Source organism: Centrocercus urophasianus, unplaced genomic scaffold (genome assembly GCF_019232065.1).
Source record: "Centrocercus urophasianus isolate 14NV4802_14NV808 unplaced genomic scaffold, USGS_Curo_1.0 seq_35, whole genome shotgun sequence".
NCBI lineage: Eukaryota > Metazoa > Chordata > Aves > Galliformes > Phasianidae > Centrocercus > Centrocercus urophasianus.
Window position 1 is genome coordinate 6,582,513 of NW_024884922.1, and position 22,372 is coordinate 6,604,884.

Sequence of the window (22,372 nt, forward strand, 5' to 3'; positions counted from 1 at the left end):
CAATGATCAGCTGAGGAACACAGTGGCCCAGCACTGACAGCACACATCTCTTTGACCAATTCGTTTTTTCAGCTGTGCCTTTCCTTACTGCCCTCTCACCTTATCAAGGTGCCAGCCAGCAAAAGGATTTCTTTTCTCATGCCATATCCGAAGCTTATAAAATGTGCCCAGATCAGGGAGCTCAATCTACAGAGCATAAAAACAAAACAAAACAAAAAAATTAGTATTATCCATTTCTGTAAGTAAACAAAGCATTCACATAGAAGACACCACTGAGCATCTCTTAAAAACCAAATCAGAGAGGAGTCAAAAACTAAACTAAAATACTAATACTATTTAAAAGAAATGAAACCCACTGCACAAAAGTAGCTTGTGGAGTCTTTTCTGGAGAAGAGAACATGCAGATTGAATTCAGACAGTCTTGATCATGAAAGCTCTTTGAAACACTCCAAGTAGAGCTAAAGCCTGCTTTGAGCATCAACTCTTTTTCAGACTTCTTCCTCTGGTAGGCAGTTATGGCTGCTGATGCTTTGGCTACAGTCATGAATTGAAATCCTTTTTTTCTCAACTTTTCTCTGACCAGACCCCACTTAACCTTTGGAAATACATCTGTTTCTAAGAGAAGGGGAAAAGAAGAGATAAGAAAAAAAGGCAGCTACTCCCAGCCTTTAAACTCAGTGTATGCTCAGCCCCAAACATTCGTGCAGGGTCATGTCAAGGAAGCTGAAGTCAAGATCATCAAATAGCACTATTGATACTCCTGTAAAAAGCTGATGTCCATTTAAATGACACAATCTAAATGGACAGAATAGTGCAAAGTAACTGGGATTGCAGGTAACAACTATTTGCTTCGCTTTATCACATTGTGACTTTGAAGCCATCACCACCTGAGCATCCTGGAATAACAACTAAGGTCCTGTTTGGAGAAGACAGGCTACATTCACCACTGAGGTGAATCCTCATCCTCATCACTAGCAAACTGAATGAATTCACCTCCATTTCAGAAAAACCACAGAGGTATGGACTGCATGCTGCTGATTTTCTGTGTAAGACTGAAGCCAATACCATGGAAAACCTTCCTCAGCCAGATTTATCACTAGCCCGTGATCCATACCATGAATTTGTCGGTTTGTCCAGCTTCAAAGTTGTCTGAATTGTTGTCTAACTTCATCTCGTCTGACTTCCCTTTGTCACCATAAATCTGGAAAAAGATGGTGGCATCTGTCCCTGCGTTCTTAATGTCACTTGTCCAGATCCACAGAGACCAGGGATTTTCTAAAAACAAACAAACAAAAAAAACCAACCACAAATGGAATCACAAAAGAATCAATTATTTTAGCTAAAAATGCAATTTTAAAGGCATTCTGTTTAAAAACATAATTCTTCCTCTTCCCTCATTTGTAGAGATAGCTGGATGAAGGAAAATCAGCTCCTATGTAACATCCGGGAATGAGATTGCCTGGAATTATAATTCTATTGTTCAACTTCAAATAAAACGGGAAAACACATAAATGACCAATTTGCAGTTGAGTCATCTTCTATATCATACACTGCTAATAGGGTAGATGAAGGACGTGGTCCACCTGTGCAGCTTTTGTATACTTCTCCAGCACCTACAACTGCAACACCATTATCCTTAGCAACTTCACATTCCTTTCCATGTCAGAGGATGGTGATACGCATGAGAAGTTGACATTATTTTCTTATGAGCTCCTCATCTGCACTCATATATTGGTAATCTTCACATCTGCAGGCCTTGCTGCATCTACAGATGAAGGAACGAATTTCCTTCCCAACTCAGACATCAGCTGAATTATTAAAAAATCCTAATGAAAGAATTGCTAACCCTTTTGGTATGCCTCAGACCACATGAGCACAGATTGACCTTCAGAGCCCAGAATGGAATATAAAAGTATGATGACATGCATACAAATTAAATTTTTACTGATCCACTCAGCATTTGGTTGTGAAAAAGGAGGTGACTGCCACCTCCCAGAAAAAGGAGGGGGAAGATCAAACTTTCCTTATAAAAAAGTCTCACCCCTGTTTGAATAACATTCACAAAGAGTCTCCTGTGAAAATCACCAGCAAGCTTTATCTGAGCAAAAATAAGGCAGAGGCAAGTTAGTGAGTACCACATGATAGAGCAGCCTGGTCTCCTGGGGAAGAAACAAGGGCAGTGGAGACAGCAGGGACTTCTCTGTCTGCTGGGTTTGGCCCTCTTGACCTCTTGCTGAGGGGATGCAGAAGCAGTGTATGCAGGGATGGGGGAGGGGGTTCGCACCAGGATTAACTGCTGATAGAGCTCCCGCCTGCTGGAGAGCAGTGTGCAGATGTTGCTCTGGGACTGACTTCACCATGGATACCCAACGCAAGGATGAACCCAGCATTGATCAGCTCACAGAAAGGGACAGTCCTGCACACATGGGGAGAGAAGCGAGATGACAGAATGGGTCTTGTCTGACTCCAAGTCCTATGCTCCTGTAATCTGGCAACTAAAGGTCACTAATTTCTCAGGGCTAATGCTCTCTGTCTATCTCCTGCGCTGCAGCAGCAGGGGAATTAGTCTGTCAATAACAATCAGAGCTGATAATAGAAGGTTAAAGGTTGCAGATGCCTCAGTTAAATGGACCGAGTGGCAGGCGTGATGTGGTTGTAACACTGACTAACATTTAGATAAAGCTTATTTAAATGAACTGCTGTTTAGGCAGGAGCCCACCCTGAAGCACACGGACTCAATCACGTCTGTTATCTTAATTAAAATGTTTTGCTTGCAAACAGGTGAGCCAGCAGCAACCCAGCTTTGGTGCAAAACCACTCATCATGGCTGAGTGCTGGAGCAGTGTATGGATAGAGGAGCAGCGCCTGTTGCAGGGCTGCTCCTCTGCACAAACACGTGTGCCTCCCTCTAGAGAAAAGGCTTGAAACACAGTGTACGCGTGCCATGAGAGGAGCATTTGGCAGCTGGACAGGACCGAGAGCTGTTTCTTTTCTTCCATGTCCAAAAGTGGAAATGTTGAAGTTAACAGGAAGCATGAACAAGAACGCCTGCACGATTACCAGCCTGGGTTTTCTTCCTGTTTTCCCTCAGGTTTCTCTTTTTAGTATATTTAGGTTTTTTTTCCATCTGGAACGGGTAGCTTTTTCCTCTACAGCAGTGTAACTGTAGCCTTATTTGCAAAGGTGAGTTGGTGGTTGCAGCACCTGAAGCTCAATAACTCCAGGAAGGTTGATGGGTCCAATTCCTCCCTATAGGAAAATGAGTGCACTTCTTCAAAATATTTTAAATATCTTTTGAGCTGTTTTATTTCTTTTCTATTTCTTTTCTTAAAACTTCCCAAAGCAGAATGTTCAAAGCAGATAACTCTGTGATTCTATGAAAATAATGCTCAATTCACTTCAGCATCCACCTGACCATGGACCTATCCGTGTTGCACTGGGTATATCCCGTGCTGGGTGTTGTCAGATGGGGGTAGGTGGTGTATCAGGAATCTATGGGGCACTTGGACCTACTTTTGAGTCTTCTCTGGCGCAGGGAGACCATTTCATAGAGCTCCCTCTCTATGAGACCATCTCCTTCATCTTCATCCAGCCATTTCCCACATGGGAAGGTTTGTTCAATACCAGTGAATGGGCAGTAAACCACCACCTGGAAAAGAGGAGAATCTGAATATTCCATCACTGGCAGACCACAAGACCATGATATTGACAGCCTAAGGAACTTATGCAAAAACAGACCTGAAATTCTTAGTCCTGCTCTCAAAGCCAGGTTTTGTGGACCAGCACGGACAATTCCAGCAATTTGCAGCATATCTAAGACCTTTCCATCTTGTTTTCCCTCTTTTCCAAAGTACACCAAAGTGAGTCATCCAAAAAGAGGCAAAACAACACCAGGAAAAGGAATAGGAGCACTAACAGGCAGTGTAGCTGCAGTTGTGTCAGTCTGCAGCACAGACCTTCCAACACGCTGGTCCATCGTAGAATTTTTGCAATAAAATACAAGATGCAAAAAGCCTTCACATGCATCCTAGGCTGGTTTTGTTTTCCAGGAAAACATAAACCTCCTCACAGCTTCTGTGCAAGCCGCTGCCACCCTGCTTTCCCTGCCATTAGCTCTTGCTGGTGGTGTACACAATGCACATACCATAACTCTCCACTGCCTCCCAGTACTGGAGGTAGTCAACCATTTTCTGTGTGGGCTCCAAAGCAGCACTGAAATCTTCAGGGAAGTTTGGATATAGATGACAGCTTTGAAATGTTCAGCACAATCCAAGACCACGTTTCAGGCTGGCCCCTTGGGCAAACATCTGAAGGTGCTTTTGGTGCTGAGCAAAAAATAATCTCTGTCTATATTTTTTTTTAACTGCAAAGAGACAATCAACCCAATTAGTAGTTGATTGATTTATACATCTAATGCGCCTTGGAGGCAATCAGCTACTACCATGCATTATGTATAATATTGACTTGCTAAACTGGGGACATTGTCACCCAAATAAAGGCAGCCTTTTTATCGTTGGGGTCAGGTTATGAATAGGAAACAGTCTGAGCTGCCAGCAAATGTCTTAGTCTCACCTTCTCACAATACCAGCCAGAGCTGACGCCACAATTATCATGTCCAATGGTGACCCTGCTGAGAGGACTGAGAAGAGACGCTATCTCCACGTTGAAGAGATCTGTCCTGGCGCGCTCAAATTCACCTCCTTCCAGGAAAATCGTCCCGCTGTTCTTTAAGCCTTTGGAGCCATGCAGGATTACGTGGATCTTGGAGTTTGTGCCAGCACCTCTGATATCTCCCGTCACTACAGCAACATTGTACACAATACCTGGAGGAATTAGGAATTTGGTCAGGAAGAAAAAAAAAGGAGAGGGAAAAAAAGACCAAGTTGAGACTTTTTGTTGGATTTACATTGGGCTCTACTGCCTTCCCACTGGTCTTTTTAACTTTCAACTCGCTTCACTTGTTTTTATTCCACACATACTCCCAAGAAATGCACAGCTACCTTCAGACAGTCTGAGAAGCAGGTTTGTGCTGACAAACTCCCTGTCATACAGCCCAGTGGAAAAAAAATATATGTTTTTTTAATCACCATATGGTGACAATTGGGTGAAGAAAAAAATGAATTGACAATTAAATCGCTTCATTTTGAGAAGTCCCAAATATCCAATATGTCAGGGAGTGCTTGAAGATTGGAAAGATGCTGTTTCCTCATACAAACCTTACTTCTCAGAAGGCTCTTTGACAAGCATATTATAGACATTTGTCATGCTGTCGAATAAGGAGACACCTCTGTATCTGCTTTACTGTTTTAGGAACCAAGTATAAGACAGCTGGGATTCAAGCTATGTCCTTCCTTTTCTTACATCACTCAGAAATGTCAACGGGGCCTTTGGACTAAGTGAAAACATCAGAGCTCACTCTTTACAGAACAACCTTTCCTCTCTTTGAAGTTTACGTTAAAGATTGTATTTGCATTTCTTTTGCAGTGCATATGGAATATGTTCAACTGAACTCACGAGAGCACATTTAGAAATGGTAAGAGATAGATGGAAGCTTTTAGTAAACAAATTGCAGTTTTGGTCGGAAGATGGCATTCACCTCTCCTCCTGTTCTTACCAGCCTGAGTCCTGAAGATGGGATTCTACACCAACACTTGTCCTTGTGTTGTAAAAGAATGCATAGCTTCCTAGCCAATAAATATGCATCACTGTGAAGCAACACAGTGGCTGTGGGAATAGCTGTCTCCTTTCTGAATATTGGTGAAAGACTCGCAGAAGCACTGAATCTTTCATCCTCTGCCCATCATTCTCTCATCCAGGGGCATCGCATGACAGATCAGTGTGTAGGTCCTGCACGGATTCACCAGGTATTTGTGCAGGTGGGACATGGGATGACAGTTCAGGCACAGAACTGTCTGCCACCAACAGCTGGCCCTCTGCAGGAGTTCTGGCACTTGTTCTTGTAGGGACAATGTGACTGGAAGCAACAAGACCTTTGTGTCTTTGCATTTCCCACCATGGATACAACATGACTTTACCTGTGGCTTCAGTACCCCCAACAAGAATGTCCCTCTGGATTTTGCCATCATCTTCATCTAAAGCAAACCAGCGTCCAACTGGGAACTGGTACACACATTTATTGCCAATGTCTTCAATGATCACCTGGGAGAAAGAAACAGCATGTTGCAAAATGCACGTGGAAGAGACAAAGGTGTTAGACAAGGAGGTGACAGAAGAACAGAAGCTGAATGCTCACACTCTCACCTGATATTCAATATATTCAACTCTCAGGCAGTTCCTTCTCCATTCCCTAATTAGCACTGACAGGATTTCAGACAATCAGTGAGGGAAAACCAGGCTTTTTTCTTTTTTTTGTTTTCCTCCATTGAACTCAATCTGCATCTCTCGCAGCTTATGAGAGCAGATGTCTCTGCTAGCAGGACCAGCTGGCTGGCCTGTCTTCCTTTCCTCCAGAGCCCTTTGCTGGCTACTCTTCTCCATCAGCTGAATGGCAGCTCTTTGTTCTGCATTGGAACAGGCTGTCTTCGTTCTTTCTGTTTTAGAGCCTTGTTATGAAATAATACCAAGGAATTTTAGGACAAATCAAGACCGTTGGATCAGCTTGTGTGACCCAGCAATACTTTCTTATCCCATTCAGTTACTACAGTATGGAAACACTTGCAGATACAGCCTTGAAACCCTGCGGTAGGAATAGTTTCTATTTTGGAAGAATTTGGCTCTGTGCTCTATTCAGGAGACATTTTGCTGAAACAAGTCAGGGAACAACCTTCACTTTTAACGTTAAATTAAGCCAGTGTTATCCACCTGGAGGTTCTTGCACCTCCTGCAGCAACTTTTTCTTAGCACCATTCCTGAAGTTTGTCATAAGAGTTACTGATGTATTCTGAATGTGCAGTAAAGAGGACTGAAGATTTTTGTCCAGAAAACAAGAAAACCAAAAAACATATTGGAAATTAGGAAAAATTTACTCTCTGAAGGAGTGATGATGCAGTGGCACAGGCTGCTCAGGGAAGCGGGGAAATCCCCATCCCTGGAAGTGTTCTGGTACAATGAGATGTGGCACTTGGCGACATGGTCAGTGGGCATGGTGAGCTAGGCTTGGGAATGTTAGAACCCTTATCTAACCTTAGTGATTCTGTGATTCTGTGAAAATCTGTTTGCTTGCATGGCTTACGTCTTTGGAAGTGAAAATTCACCATTAGGTATAGGAAGTCCTTGTTTTTTTTTCCCTTCACAGCAAGAAGGGTGAATCTGGATTCTGTCCTTCCCGATAGACTTTTCCAAACAGAGCCTCCCATCCTGCCATTCATCCCACACTGTACTACAGCCTGCAGAATTACAGATTCTCCTTGTCCCTCGGACATAAGCTGGACATCAGTGCCAGCCAGGGCTGGGATTATCATTATGAGAGAGCAGTGCTGTGCTAAAACATTTGAGGTTCAAGAGAAGCATCAGTGCTCAGCTCACCCTCTACCAGCTCATCCTTTTTGGGTTCCTGTTAATGTATTTTTTCCTATATTTAGAAAACCAGTACTAAATATATGCTTCATTGAAAGCACAAGAAAAAATGAGAAGAACTTCCAATGCTGCTTAGCGAGTTCATTCAGCGCTGTGAATGACACAGTCCCCAAGTACTGGAGAGTAATAGAAAAAAAGCATCATAATAGAAAAAAATCATGCTAGTGCACTAGGAATAACTGGGCCATGGTTTAGCTCGTTCCTCCAGACTTCCCTCTGAACTTATAAGGTCAACTGCTTCTTACTTAATTGCAAAAATCTCAGCAGTTCTGAAGCAGAACACAGAGCTAAGGAGTTGGCTGCAACCAGTCCCTGCTATGGGCTTTGGGGGTTAATCTACCTAACCAGCATCAACAAGCATGCCACGCACACCACATCTGTGCTGTGAGAAGGCTTCTTTTCTCTCTTCTTCACCCCTTTCCCCACCCACCTACTAAAAGGAGCACAGATTCTGTGTTTCTGGTAGACAACCAACACAATAATTTTCAGTGCAGTGTGTCACGATGGAGAAAATGCATGTGCTAATATTTGCAGTGTTGTTACATCAATTGTTATCTAGCTATTATCCAGGTTTTATCTAGGTCAGATCTTCAGTGGATTACAGCCAGCTATGTTAAACTACGCCATTGAGGGGGGGGAAGGAGGGGAAAAGAGAGATTAGAGGAAAGTCATTGATTTCTCCTTCTTGTGTATTCATTTACTGAAAGCTGCCATACCTTCAAGTCTCAGAGCAGGATATTAAAAAATAGAAGAAATAAGGAGAGGAAGAAAGGAATCTTTGTGGCAGGCATGTATTTCTTGCTGTGCCAAGAAGAATCACTTGAATTTGCCCAAACTACAAGTCTCTGCAAATTTCCAGTGTGAACTGGTTCAATATATATTTCTTAGGCTCTGGTGTCTTCGTGGCACTGCTGAGAGGGTGAAAGAGGGTGAGAAGTGAGACATTTTGATCCCACAGCAGGCTTGCATTAAAGATCAGAGGAGTAACCCACCTTTGCAAGAAACCAGCCAGCAGATCCACCCTTGTTATTGTGACCTATATTAATTTTTCTTAACCTGCCCAAATTCGGAGCATCAAGCGTGAACTTGTCTTCTGCTCCCTTTTCAAAGTTGTCTTTGTCATTGTCCAGTTTCCTCACCCCTGAAAAGATTAAAAATAATAAAAACTGTTAACTGAAGGAGTATATAGGAATGCCACAGCTGACTGAATCAAATGCTCTCCAGGCACCAGCTCCCTGCAGCCAGGATGCAAAGCAAAGGCAGAGAGCTTTATATTTCAATCAAAAGGCTCTATGTATTGAGCACACAAAAGACCAGGATTTTCACCCTAATGTCACAGTTATTTAGAGCATCCAGAGTTTTTGGAAATATATTTCTAGATGGCCTTTATATCTTCTTTTCCTAACCACCAAAAACTGTTTAAAACAGGTTTGGCCACTAGCTGCAGATTTATAGGACGTGAGATTTTTTGCTGCATCATGCAGGAAGGATTTATTTTCTTATTAGCACCTGACATGGGATATTGGCTTTTCCAGATCTCATAGGAGCTTTCCTGTACGAAAAATATTAAAGCACTGACCAAAATTGCAGCCAGCACTGCTCCCATGCTATCGTGTGAGGGTTGGGTCTGCCCGGAGGCAACCTGCTGAATTTGTGCATCCCACTCACCTGGGGAGGGGATGAATCACTTCTGGGAGGTGTTGCCCTTCTGTGCAGGTTTTACACGGTGCCTGGACAACTGTCTGAGATTTACACACCCACTTTCAGATGTCTCTGGTGAGATCAGATGGATCTCCTTGCAACTGTCTGGAGAGTTAATCAGAAGTGAGCCCTCCCCACTAGATTTCATAATCTGCTCAAGGACACTTGGCAGGCATCACATCATTACTTCTTGACTTTGACAGGATATGTGATGTACAGAAGAGAGAGAATGTTTGTTAGCTGTCTCCAGGAGTTTCCACCTGTTCTTTTCCATAGTGTGAGACAGAATTTGGTCTGGGCACTTCTCTTACTATCATTCAATTAAAAAGACTGAAAAAACTAAATTTGATTTTCTGGACCACTGTTGTAATGCCATCTACATTGAAAACATACAAACAAACAAAAAACTACCATCAATAACTTAAAACCAGCTAGTACAAACCTTGGTTAAATTATATTTATAAATGTCTGTACAAGTTCAGATACAACCTGTTCCACATGAAAAGGGCAATATCATCCTCCCAGGGCCAGAGGAAAGACACAGACCCAAGAGGCTGTGAAATCTCCTTCCTGGAGATCTTCAAAAGTCACCTGGGAAAGTAACCCTGATCCCCATCTCTGGGTGAGAACAGACGGACTCAGATGGACCCAGTATGCAGCCCAATCCCTGCCTACTCCTGTGACACTGAGCATTGCATGCAGTATCAATAGCACGTTGACTGACGCAGGGTCCCTCAGCAGTCTGGTGCCCATCATACTGGTTTATACTGGTGGTGTGTTTTCCCAAGGTTTGGGTGTTGTTTTTTTTTCAGCGATAGGAACCACAGCCGTGTTCACAGCCCAGCCACAACAGCTTTCAGGAGCTGTGGATGTAAGGAACTGCAGCGCTCGCAAGGCCATGTGCTGTGCTTTTCACTCAGCCAAATCATTCTGCATTTGCCAGATTGCTGCTGTGCGTTGTGCAGATCGCAGGCCTGCAGAGCAGGAAGAGGTATTTTAGGAAATGATTTGCATTTGAATACCTGTGTCTCCTTTCTCTCCAAAGATATTAATGAAGACATCTGCATCTGTTCCACTGCCGCTGACTTCGCCCGTGAAAACTCGGACCACGTATTTGTTGACTGCAAGGAGAGAGGCAGAAATCCAGACAAATTAATAACAAAATAGTCAAAAATCATGAGAGTACAAATTAAAAAAAAAAAAAAAAATCAGGCTGTGCTGCACTATTTTGAAAGTACATTTGAATCTCTGCTCCTGGATCCTGAGCACATAGTCTCAAAACATTTTCCTCTTCTCCTCAAGAGAAATAAAATCCATAGGCAGAGACTCTGTCTATGACAATGCTCATGGACAGAGGTGCAGAACTCTAATATTTTGTGTATCCATTGCCCAGGGCAGGAGGCAGAGATCACTCAATTCCTGAACCCCAAACCAAAAGTTGAAATGGGTGAGATGAAAGTGCAAGGAAGGAACTCATTCTGATGTTGGTACATGGCCATTGGACGACCCCAGGCCTACAAACCAGCCTCACTTTTTCAAAACATTGATGAGTTATGGAGCCAGCCATCTGCTCAAGCTCAGAGCTGAACCCTTTATGGTTAAATGAATGCACTCTGAAAAGGGTAAAAATTGAGCTGACATTACAAATAGAACAATAATGATAAAAGTGCAGTAAGTACTAAATAACAAGAAGGAGGACAAAACTGCCCCAGACAAGGGAAGCCTCAATGCCTCAATATTCTTCTTTAACTCTTTTGCCTCAGTTCACAGAGTTCTAACAACCTGCTAGAAATACGCCAACACCAAAGGGGTTAATCTGCGTTAACTGAGAATTGAGATGTAATTTACAGCTCCCATTTGGCCACTAAATGACTCCCACAAAGAGTCACCCATTGTACATCGGGATCTTCAATCACAGACAGCAATTTTCAAGAAGATTTGGTCCGCACTTTATACTATGTAATTTTATCTTACTGATTAATTTTCCACTGCTTTCCAGACAGAAGAGCCCTACGGGATAAAGGGAGCAATAGAAGGGCAAGCACAGTGGCTGATGCTAGGACAACTTGTAGGATTAGTCTTTAAGCCTCTTAAGAAGAGACCAAAAGGATATTGAAACACATGCAGAGCATCAAGGGGGACAGGTAGAGAGCAAGACAACGAAGATCAATCAGTAACAATGCCCAAAGACGTGGTACAAAGGGCACTTTGTGCAGTTTCTGTAAAAGTGCAGAAGATCTTCAAGCAAAAGCGTGATGAAGTCCTTGGTCACATCCAATGCCTTGAAAAGTCTTCCAACATTGCTGTATTTCAAATCTGAAATACACAATGTCATCATATAATGTATGTTCCCAGCTCCAAAACTGCACTCACACCAGCCCCCATCCCTGCCCCTCGCAGCTCCATGTTCAGGACTAGTTTTAGCTCCTTCATCAACAGAACACAAGCAGGACTGCGCTGAGCCATACTGAATTTTTGCCACCACTCTCTCCATCTCTCAGCAATTCAAGCCTCAGCTAAAGCAGAGAGGAGCACTTCATCCTGCTCGGGAGTCCTTTTGTGCTTTGTACATCAGAACATCTTGCAGAATTGCACTGAGAAGGTACAAATTTAAATGGAAGGCGACGCTGTATCTCACAGAAACAGAAAGCATTCAGTGGCTGGCAGCACGCAGAAAAAGGCTCTCATTGCAGCTCTGGCTGAAGTCAAGCACCCTTCATTTCAAGCATAGGTGGATTTCTCTCCCTACTCTGCAAGCCCTTCATCATGAGTTATTTCAAACAGTAATATCATCTTTTCAAAAATACCCTCTTGGCTTTTTTTAATCTCAATACATAGCTCTGAGTTCATCTGCAGAACTGAGATCAAGATGTTGCCTGGATATTTTTGTTGTTTTTTCTGAATGCTTCTCCTAGCACTGGGAACATGCAAAATGCTGGTGTACAGCTGCTGAAGCTGATTCCATTTAGCAGTGCATGCTTGCTGCAGCACAGCACAAAGAAGATTTCCTGGAACAAAATTAGTAGCTTTAGAGATACGAACTGCAAGATGCCAAGAGGAAAATAGCAAAAATTTAGAAGCAAGACCAGCAGATATATTCTGCTGCCTCTTCCTCTGCCTCTTCTTGCAACACAGAATTGTGATGTCCTGTACGGTTACAGCACATTCCTTATCCCTATGGGGTCCCTGCTCAGTTAAGGACAGTCCTGCTCCCCTGACACCTCCCAGCCAACACGCAGACACACACAGAGCATTTGGAAGTGTTTCCAGGCTGCCATCTCTGGGAAGCAGTGGGGTGGCACTGATATGACTTCACTACATTAATTTAGCAGAGGTGTGATAGTCAAGCAGCTTGTCTGTTACTAATCAACTCAGACACAGCTTTCAGCAGTTAAGGGGGAGATGAATGCTGCACTGTGGGCTGGATCTGGGCTCTTTCCAGTTGGAGCTGTGGGGTTTAATTTTTGTGAAGGAGAGTGGAGCAGTGTTGTACTCCTAGCAGTGCTCCTATGGGAAGAAGGGCATGGGGCTGCACCCCTCCTGGTGTACCCAGGCTGGTCCCACTGCCCCCTACATCCCAAGGATGCAGACTGCACCCAGCATCTTCTTATCCAGCCCCACCACTTCCAAGTGCTGTCACTCATTCTTTCCCCTACCTGTGACCATGGAAAGTGGGGGCTGGAATTGGATGGTCTTTAAGGTCCCTTCTGATACAAGCCATTCTATGAGACATCCCAGCCAAATCCTTCCAACTGAAAACTGCAGCTGACTATTCAGCCATGGAGTATTCAGCTGTTAATGTTGTTTATTTAGCAATAGAGTATCATAGTCACAGAAAGCACCATAGGATGCAGTTGCCTAAGGAAATCTTGTGGCTAAAATGACCAGGGGCACTAGGCAGGGCATTGATGCATAAGCTGATGAATTTGTAGCAGCAGAAGAATCAGATTTAGGCAGAGAAACAAACCAGACTGTGCTTCATTATCTGGAGTTATCACCTCCCGCAGGGCCCAGGGAACTCTCTGCTATATGTCCCTGCCTCCCTTCCTTGTGCGTGACCCATCATGGAGTAGGTGAGCATCCAACAACCAAGAAATGCTACAGCTCTCAGACATAAGACGCAGGGTCAAAAGCAGCAAACTAAGTCATGGGCAGTGATGGATTTTTCTCATAAGGCAACTTCTAGCAATTATCCTTCTGTTTTCACAGCACTCCCCAGGGTGGCAATGTTTAAGATCCAGCCTGTGCTGCTGAGCAGTGAGCATGCAGATTTCAAAGGAAACAGGTAGGGCAGAGGCAACTCTACTGTCCCTGGATTGGTTCTACTAAAGAAATGTATTACTGGATTGCATGAAAAGCAAAAAGAATTGCTGCTGGAGGGCATGCAGTTTCAACTTGAGCCTGCCACAATCTTTTTGCACGAGCTCAGGAAAGAGGTTGAACATCCCATATGCCTCAGTTCTTTGCTGTCAGCTCAAGTCAGTTGCTCCAGCCCAGACTAATGGTCTGACAAAACCACTTTTTGATGGAAAGCACTGACTTGTCAAAGTGGGAACTCCTTCATACCACTGCTGACAATGTGTTCCTGGGTGACAGCTGGTCAGAGCAACCTTGAAAGGTCAGATTATGCTTAGGTGCTCAGCCTGTGGCCTCCCAGCCTGCTTCGTTCAGAGCAAGAATTTGGTTTTCTTTCTCTTCTGATGTGGGAGAGAGCCCACCTGCACCAAGCCAACACCACCTCTTCTTGGACTACCTTTGAAAAGAGATGCCTTTTTGCATTACATATCCCACCGTGCTGTCTTCATATGAACACTGCAGACAAGAATACATGCCTTTACCTCCCTACAACATAAATAAGGGCCCAAGAAATAATGGCAGAGAACAAAGCATGATGAGAATCTAAAGCCACCCCTGAAAAGTAGGGTGCAGAGATGCTCATCAGTCGTTACCTGTCCCACATTGTGGACCACTGTTACAGAAAGTGACCTGCACACAGGTAAGGATGATTTTTTCCCCAGTCCAGCAATTCAGTGGTGGTGAGCAGCTCCTTCAAATGAGGGCTCAAACTGGAAATTCAGACTGCGGGCAGATTTGAAGTGCATACTTTTTGGCATTTGCATTGCTTTTGGTCATCAGCACCCAAACAGCTCACTGTGTCAGCAGGGAGGAATGCTGAAGAGCCTTTGAATAGTGCTGGGTGCACATCAATAGAGGCAGCAGGATTCTGAGAGGTTGGTGTGACCCTGGGTCAGCGTTTTGATAGTCTCAGAAGAGCTCTCTAAAGCCACACTCTTTAGAAGCAGAGATTATTGCTGCTACTGGAGGAGGAATAACACAAGGGAAAGGAAATGAGCATTTGCTCGGCTGAATATTCCATTATCCCCAGTCGCTACCCGGTGCACCTCCTGTAAGGAACACAGTGCTTCTTCTCCCCATCCAGCCCACAGATTACAAAGTTCAGCCCCATTTTGTATGGCTCTAATATGAAATCAAAGCACGTATCAGAACAGTTAATCATTAGGATTCAGCCCAGCTCATCCTCCTGCAAAGCCTCTGAGAAGCAATCTACCACATGCAGGAGCCTTTGCTTGTAGGATATGCTAAACTGATGTTCCTACTGTGGCTTCAAAGTGATGATGGCCTTTTGAAGTGAGATTTAAATGACCTCACTCCAGAGACAATAGCAGTTTAGTTGCAGTCATGGCGCTCAGCAAAGGGCAGCTCACCTTGTGACAGCAGCATGTAGGACTTTGCTCATGTAATTCACAAAGATTTCCCATTATTTTTCATTAGCACAGCCCCAGTGTGAGAGCCTATTAAAAAAAACCCACAGACATTTCACAAAAGAGACATCTACTTCCAGACTTCTCCAGATCTGCTCTATTCAGATTTATGGAAATCACTGAAAAAAACCATTTGTTTTAAATGTTTTTGTTCGGAATGAAGAGTAAAATAGTTTTACAGGATTGTTTAAAATCTTATTATCCTCATCGTACTTCAGCCTTGTTTGGTATAACTTATATTTTTAAATATGGTGATTCTGTTTCACAATGTTTACATAATTACAGTACATAGACACAGCCCGTGAAAATTATGCCCATCTTCACAGCTGTGCTGCCCTGCTTTGTGTTGGCTACATATATATCTACATACAAGCCACACATAGTGATTTCTCACTCTTTTCCAAGCTTTTTGTCCTTTGAAATATGAGATCTTTAAGTAAACTACAAATCTCTATTTGCTTCCTATGTCCAAGCTCCTTGCACCTTGTCTTTCCGGTGGTTTATAAGTTACCAGTGTTTCTTTTCATTTCCAACGTTTTGATTTCTCATTATCCTTGTCCAATTTCAGAGGTAAAACAACATGCAAAATATACATTACAGGGAAAGAGATCACAGCTGATTTGTTCTAGGTGTGGTGACTTAAGGGTATGAAAAGGGTGAAGTCTGTAGAGAGAATAAAATTCACATTAGACTAAATGGTTTCCTTTGGGGATTGTAGGGGGAAACAGATAACATGATCTCCCAGTGATATCAATTGGGAACTAAAATGTATGATTCCCTCTACAAAGGTCGTTTATTGAATATCTCAGCGTGCTGCAAAGTTTGATCCTTAGTACAGTGCATGTGTTCCATTACTCAAAAGTAAACAATTCGTATTTATTTCATAAATACATTGAGCTGCATTTCCCTGTTCTGATTGCACAGTTCCAGTTCTCAGTGCAAATAAAGATGAGTTTTGATGAGCTGGTAACACTTATTAATATTTCACTTCCCCTTTCCCCAGTCTGAGAAATAATCCTTTGGCTTTCCTGATTATGCATGTTTCCAAAATCTGACAGCTCATTTTGAACCCTGACCAAGAGATAATAATAGGAGGAGGACCATTCTCACTCTCTAGGCATGGTGCTTTATGAAATAAGGATCCATGGGATACCACCTACTTCAGTCTTCCATCCCAAACCTTGCTTCTTATCAGAACTTCTGGCTAGAGTACATCACTGAGAAATATTGGCCACAGCTTTAGTCCAGCCTGATCCAGTCCAGCCCTCAGGCATGTGTGTATCCCATCAGGAAGGATTTAGCTACTGACTCAAAATCAAACGTGCATCAATATCCATTGCCCAAGTGTTTCCTCAACTGCATCAGGCCCTCATGAGTGTTCAGAACAGTATTAGATACGAAGGTTGGGGGGTTGGAGCTTAATGATCCTTGAGGATCCTTCCGACCCAAGCCATTCTATGATTCTATGATTCCATGACAGTCAGCATTAAAACTCTGGACAATGAACCCTGGATTCTTAAGATAAGCCTCCTTTGCAGAAGGAAAAAATAAAACAGCTTACATTATCCAAATATATGAGTCTAGGGCCTAGTGGATCTAATAGCCTTGGAGAAAATACCTAGGTCATGTTAGCTCTACGTGTGTTCACAGAAGTGTTCTTGAAAGCACACCAGGCAGAGAAGTCCAGCACAGGCTGCTGCTTTGGGTGCACACTTTCTTATTTTTATTTTAAGGAAACTGCTCTTTGCTTCTCTCTGCCCATGGTCTTCTCCACTGACACACCACAAATACAGCTACCCTTGGGTAATCTCACTGACTCTGCCACAGATGAGCACAGAGCAGAGAGTCAAAGAAAATCATGAAAGACTAGTAGATGAGGGCTGGCCTGCAAGTCAATCAGCTGAACTTCCCTCATTTGTAAGTGTAATAAGCATCGTTCTCATTCTGTAAAACTGAGACTACTCTCAGCACGCACAACATGAGCATGTTCCATCACTAACATGCCATTACTGGACTTAATTCTCAGCTGGTCGATGTGACCTTCAATGTGCCACTATCCCCTAGGTTGTATCTGTGAAGGGTGTCATCTCTGAGGCACCATAAAGCAACCGTAAATCAGAGCAGAATCGCCAGCCTTGTGGTTCAAAGATGGTTCTTGCCACAGCGAGGAGAAAAAGTCATGTCTGCCTGCATAAGACCACGTGGACTTAACCCAGACACATCTAGTCTGGGCTTGTGATCCATTTTTTCACACAATAACAATTATGGAAGATTGTTGACAAATGCCTGATACTTTTAAGAATGGGAAAATCAAATGCAGTGAAACTTTGTTGGAAGTTCCCATCTCAAGGTGTGGGTGTGCAATGTATTTTGACTCTCCTCAGAGGAGGTGCTGCACAGCACCTTGTTTGCAAACACATTCATTAGAACTAGGCAAAATAAGGTTAAACTTCAGCCAGAAAAGGATGCTATCGCTATCTAACAGAGCAAGGAACATTACAGAGTGATGTCACATACGTGGCTCTATCCTGTTGTGAATATACAACATCAGAATAGTTTGGCATGAACTAACATCTCATGCATGTCTACATCCCATCATGGCCAATCTTATACTATTTTAGAGTTCTGGTGGCCAAACAGCCAGCTGGAAGTCAGTCCTTCATTCTGAACCTCATCTACAACAGCCATATTGGTTAGACTTGACCAAAATTTGTAAGATCAGCACAAATTGCAACGGCACAGAAATCTGGATTCATTTTCAGGTATTTGTGATCTTCTGTATGGCTTTAAGTTCCAAGTGAGTAGAAGTTCCCTTTCATTGCATTTGCTTTTGCACTTCATTGGGTCAGCAGTTCATACTATGCAGCTACAAGCTATGATTTATGCCCTACTCCTCCACCAATTGAGCAGGACATTAGACACCCTCAGAGTGATCCAGAAACCACAACACTCAGATAAAAAACATCACCTGTAATCAGTTTTCTGCCAATCCCTTGCATTAAGACTCAGCCACAGCCATACAAACCTGAAGTTTGAAACCTGAGGTTTCATAAAGCCAAGTGAAGCAGCATGAGGCTGAACAATAGCCCTTCCTTGTAACTAATACCTGCAATGTAAATTAATCCAGGCTGCCAGTAGCAGCTGCTGGGTAAATAAGAATCTGTGACACCATCACTGTCAAGGGACCGTGGGTATATGATGCCACGGATGTGAATACAGGAAACAGAGGGCCATTCAGGAAGGAGCACTTAAAATGTAACGTGTTCTCCTCCAGAAATGCATGGCATTCAATGGGGAACTTGACAGGAGTCATTTTATCCAGTTCAACAAATACAGTCACTCAGCTGTCTGTAATCACCCAGTCTTTCTCCTTCCACTGTAACTCTCTTTTGAAAAGAACTCCATGTTACTTTTTTGTCCATTTTTTTTTTTAAATTTTATGTTGACAATCTAGGGGGAACAATTTTATTTTTTGGCTTTTTAATAATTCATATTATTATTTAAATTAACCTCTTCAATATTGACAGCACTACAGGGATTCTCTGGTTGGCTTCTACTCCACAACAAGGCTGAGCCTCCTGGTGACTTGCAGGGTTTGGTCCAAGCACCAGCAGTCCAATTCAGACATGAACTCTCCATAGAACAAAACAGAAACTCAGTAGAATATGTCACAACAGTTTTCTCCAGTCCGCATCCCACACAAATCAAATAAAATTTACACATCGCAGCAGTGACCTCTGGCTCAAGGAAGGAAGGTAAATCCTTGTAACAAAGACATGAAAGCTCTCCAGGAGAAGATCAAAAGCTGAAGATGTTGTAGGAGAGAGGGGACACAGAGAAAACTTGTTTGGTTACCACTAAAATATTCCAGACTGAAGAAATAAGGAAAATAGGAGTGAAGAGACATGGCCAGAAAGTTAAAGAGCACAGCAGTGAATGCTGCTAATAAGAACACAGGCTTAAGAGGGAGCAATCACTCTTACTCTACAAGAACATAAAATCACCAAACCACATAATTGTTCATTTGTCTAGTAGCCTAGAAAATATGAATACTCAAAGAAAAATTCCAACTGTTAAATTCATTAGAAAGAAAAAAAAAAAAAAAAACAACCCACAAAAAATTTAGGGCAAATCACTTGTACATATGGAGAAAATCACATCACAATCTCATTTCAGAGACTTTTCCGGACTCAGAAAGAGCCAAACAAATTCAAATGAATTTACGTTTGCAGCTGACGGTTCACCTCAGCAGGCTGGGAATGTTTATCTTTCATTAATTATGGTTCAAGGGGAGCTGCAACGTGAGATAGCAGAGCTATCCCTCTCCTCTTACAGACCCAGACCTGCAGCCTGGATGGCGTCCAGCCCTTCACCCGCGCCCCTGGCCTCAGCCCAGCTCCCTGTGTTTGCATGGCAGCTGCGGAGCTCCTAGGCTGCGGCGATCAAAAGTGGCATTCTCTGACAAAGGTGACAAGAACAGATGTATTTCTGACAAATGCCTGCTCGAATCTCTTCTTTCATACCCTTAAGGCAAGGAGCAATCTTATTCGTATTTTCCTGGACATCCTGGAACAAGCATGCGGTTAGCAGCTGATCCATAACTCAAAGCAACTCCTCCAGAAGAGTGTGTGTTTGGGAATGGCTTTTCAGCTGCTGAGCCACAAAATTGTTCCAGCAAGTTCATGGAAGCTGCACTGATTTTTACCAGCTGAGCATTTACCCCGCAAATCTGTTCCTGTCGAGAGATAGGTGTTGAGCAGGATGGAGGAAATCACATGCATTCGTTTGAATCAGCTCTCCCAGGCAGGAGCAGTAATAAATTCAGAGAGATTGTTGTTGTCATTTAGAGATCTATTAAGATTGAGTAGTTGACTTCCTTCTCGAGAGAACCTCTCTTTAACTGTGCGTTGCTTTTGACTCATCCATTACCTTCTCCAGGCTCCTCCATCCCCACCCAGTATACCCTGAGCTCTTCATCTTCATGCACTGAGTGGATAAAAGAGCAATGAAGCACTTCAGTGTGCTCAGTCCCACAGTCACTGGGTGAGTTTTTGGCAGAACATCTCCAGACATTATCTCATTCCCCTGTGGCATTCACCCTAGAGAGGTCTGCATCTACAAAATGCTACCACATACATTTCTTGTCAATATGTCTTATTTCTGTATGCTAACTCACATGAAGCCTTTTGCGCTTACATTTCAACACTGAAGCTGCTGTGGATGAGCACAACTTAGCAGAGGTAAATCATTTAACAATTCAGGGACAAACAGTGCCACCGTGGATATCAATAAATTAACAAAATTTTCACTTTCTAAAATAAAAGCCAAGTGGTCCCGTTGACAAAGCTAGCGTAAGAATCATAGAATCAGAATGGTTTGGGTAAGAAAGGACCCCAAGGATCATCAAGCTCCAACCCCCTGCCGCAGGCATGGCTGCCAACCTCCACATTTAATACTAGACAGGCTTGGCAGCCCTACTACTAATTCTCAGAAAGATGTGATACTAACAAAAGCCCAATTTTCCCCTCATTTCCACTGATCTACACCCCTCTGTTTCCTCAGGCTTGTGTCTAATGGTGGGTGTACTTCATTTTCTACGCCCAGTATTAAGCCCCCGGAAAGACACATTGCACTGGTGAGGTCAGCAGGGAAATAAACTTGGTTGCCTCATTAACACTTGAAGATAAACTGCTGACATCCCACCTGAGGCTGATTTTCTGGCTTCACTTCCATATCTCGATCACCTTCCCACTCATGTTACATGCACTGCACATCACCACATGGCCTACACGCTGATATCAATTTAGGAGCACTTGTCTGGTTTTCAAGCTGCCCTGGCTTTGTTTCAACATCATTAGCTTAAAATCACTCTGAAAAACAGGCATGAGTTCAATATGGATGCCATACACGTTTGGCAAACTGGTGTAGAATTGCAGTGAGAGTGTTGGCTTATTTATGGAAATTTTTGGCAGGTCATCACCAGAGCATGGAAACACTGAACCTCAACTATAGGACTGTAACCACCCTGCTTCTTCTGATAAGACACACCTTTACTGGTTCCACATTCTGGGGCAGGATGCCACCCACCCATCTGCACACATTGAGTCTAATTTAAAGCACGCATCACGGATCCTTCTGCACTCAGCTAACAAGAGGAGCTTCTCCAAACACTGATGAATCCCACTCTGAGATGTCAAATGTAATGCTGGAGGAAGAAATTATGCTCTGGAGGCATCTTCCTATTATTTCCCTCTCCACTGACTAAGAAAAATTTAAATTATCTTTAAACGCAAGATTACTTATCATATGGCTGAAGTAATCTGAAAGCAACACTGTGCCTTCCAGCACGGCACCAGAAAACATATTTTTTCTGAGAAACACTTACTTTTGGGCACATCCATAGGATTCAGGCTTCCAATGAGGTCCCTGACATACAGCCCATCCCCATCCTCCTTGCTCAGCCAGTTGTTGCAAGGGAAGTAAAAACGGAGGTGAGGTCTGTTCATGTCAGTCACGATGACACGATCCAGGAACCAGCCTGCATTCAGTCCAGTGTTATCATGCTCAATCCTAGAGGAAGAATAATCTGTTTGAGGGCCTGGATTTGGTATTTTCCTTAAGACTGGGCACTAGTGCTACCGTTTTTTGAAATATTTTATAGACAAGGCTAAAGTACACAGAATGCCTTCTTATACCTTCTTATACTATCCACAGTGTTCTGTAAAACTGATGGGCCTTTACAGATTACTTTTCAAATAACAGCCTTCCATATGTATGCAAGCACAGAGTCACATGTGCACAGGTAAGCTATTATTGGCAAAAAGATGCACCCATAGACACAGCTGCATTCATCACAGTTCATTTAGTAAATACAATCATCCACCTTCTCCTGCGTGCCTCAAACACAAGACTCTCCAGTTGCTCTGCCTCCCTTCTGATCTCTCCTCTTCCAATCTTGCCAACTTTTTGTACTATTTACTAAATAATTTTTAATTTTATATCTGTCAGATGGTGGTTAAACAAAACCATTGTCACCTTCTTTACACTAATTCAGCAGAAAGGAGCAACAAACCCTTTCTGCTAACTGCAGAAATGCAGTATAACTGCATTGGTACATAACAACCATCCCAGAAGTTTTCATCTGTAGTTGTGTGTGACAGGAATAGAGACCTTGGTGGGGAGTATGGATAGTTAATAAGTAATAACTTCGGTGTTTTCACACTTCAGTTCAAATTTCAGGCAGTAGACAATATTTTACCATCCCTTAACTTCAACTTGATGGGAAAGTGCTAAGAAACAATGAATAAAACATGGCAACACCAAAGTCCATAGAGCCCATCATTCGATTAGCC

General features: G+C 43.0%; 1 protein-coding gene across 1 annotated transcript in view; it reads right to left on the reverse strand.

Moving 5' to 3' along the window:
• LOXHD1 (lipoxygenase homology PLAT domains 1) overlaps window positions 1-21,541 on the reverse strand; it is a 102,907-nt gene extending 81,366 nt beyond the window's left edge. The window contains exons 1-8 of the mRNA XM_042831199.1: window positions 21,406-21,541; window positions 10,260-10,358; window positions 8,529-8,677; window positions 6,036-6,159; window positions 4,573-4,823; window positions 3,514-3,649; window positions 1,115-1,275; window positions 100-186 (exon numbers count right to left, since the gene is read on the reverse strand). Coding sequence (XP_042687133.1) covers window positions 100-186; window positions 1,115-1,275; window positions 3,514-3,649; window positions 4,573-4,823; window positions 6,036-6,159; window positions 8,529-8,677; window positions 10,260-10,358; window positions 21,406-21,526 — 1,128 coding nt within the window. The 5' untranslated portion in view covers window positions 21,527-21,541. The remainder of the gene's footprint in view (window positions 1-99; window positions 187-1,114; window positions 1,276-3,513; window positions 3,650-4,572; window positions 4,824-6,035; window positions 6,160-8,528; window positions 8,678-10,259; window positions 10,359-21,405) is intronic.
• Between the last annotated feature and the right edge of the window lie 831 nt (window positions 21,542-22,372).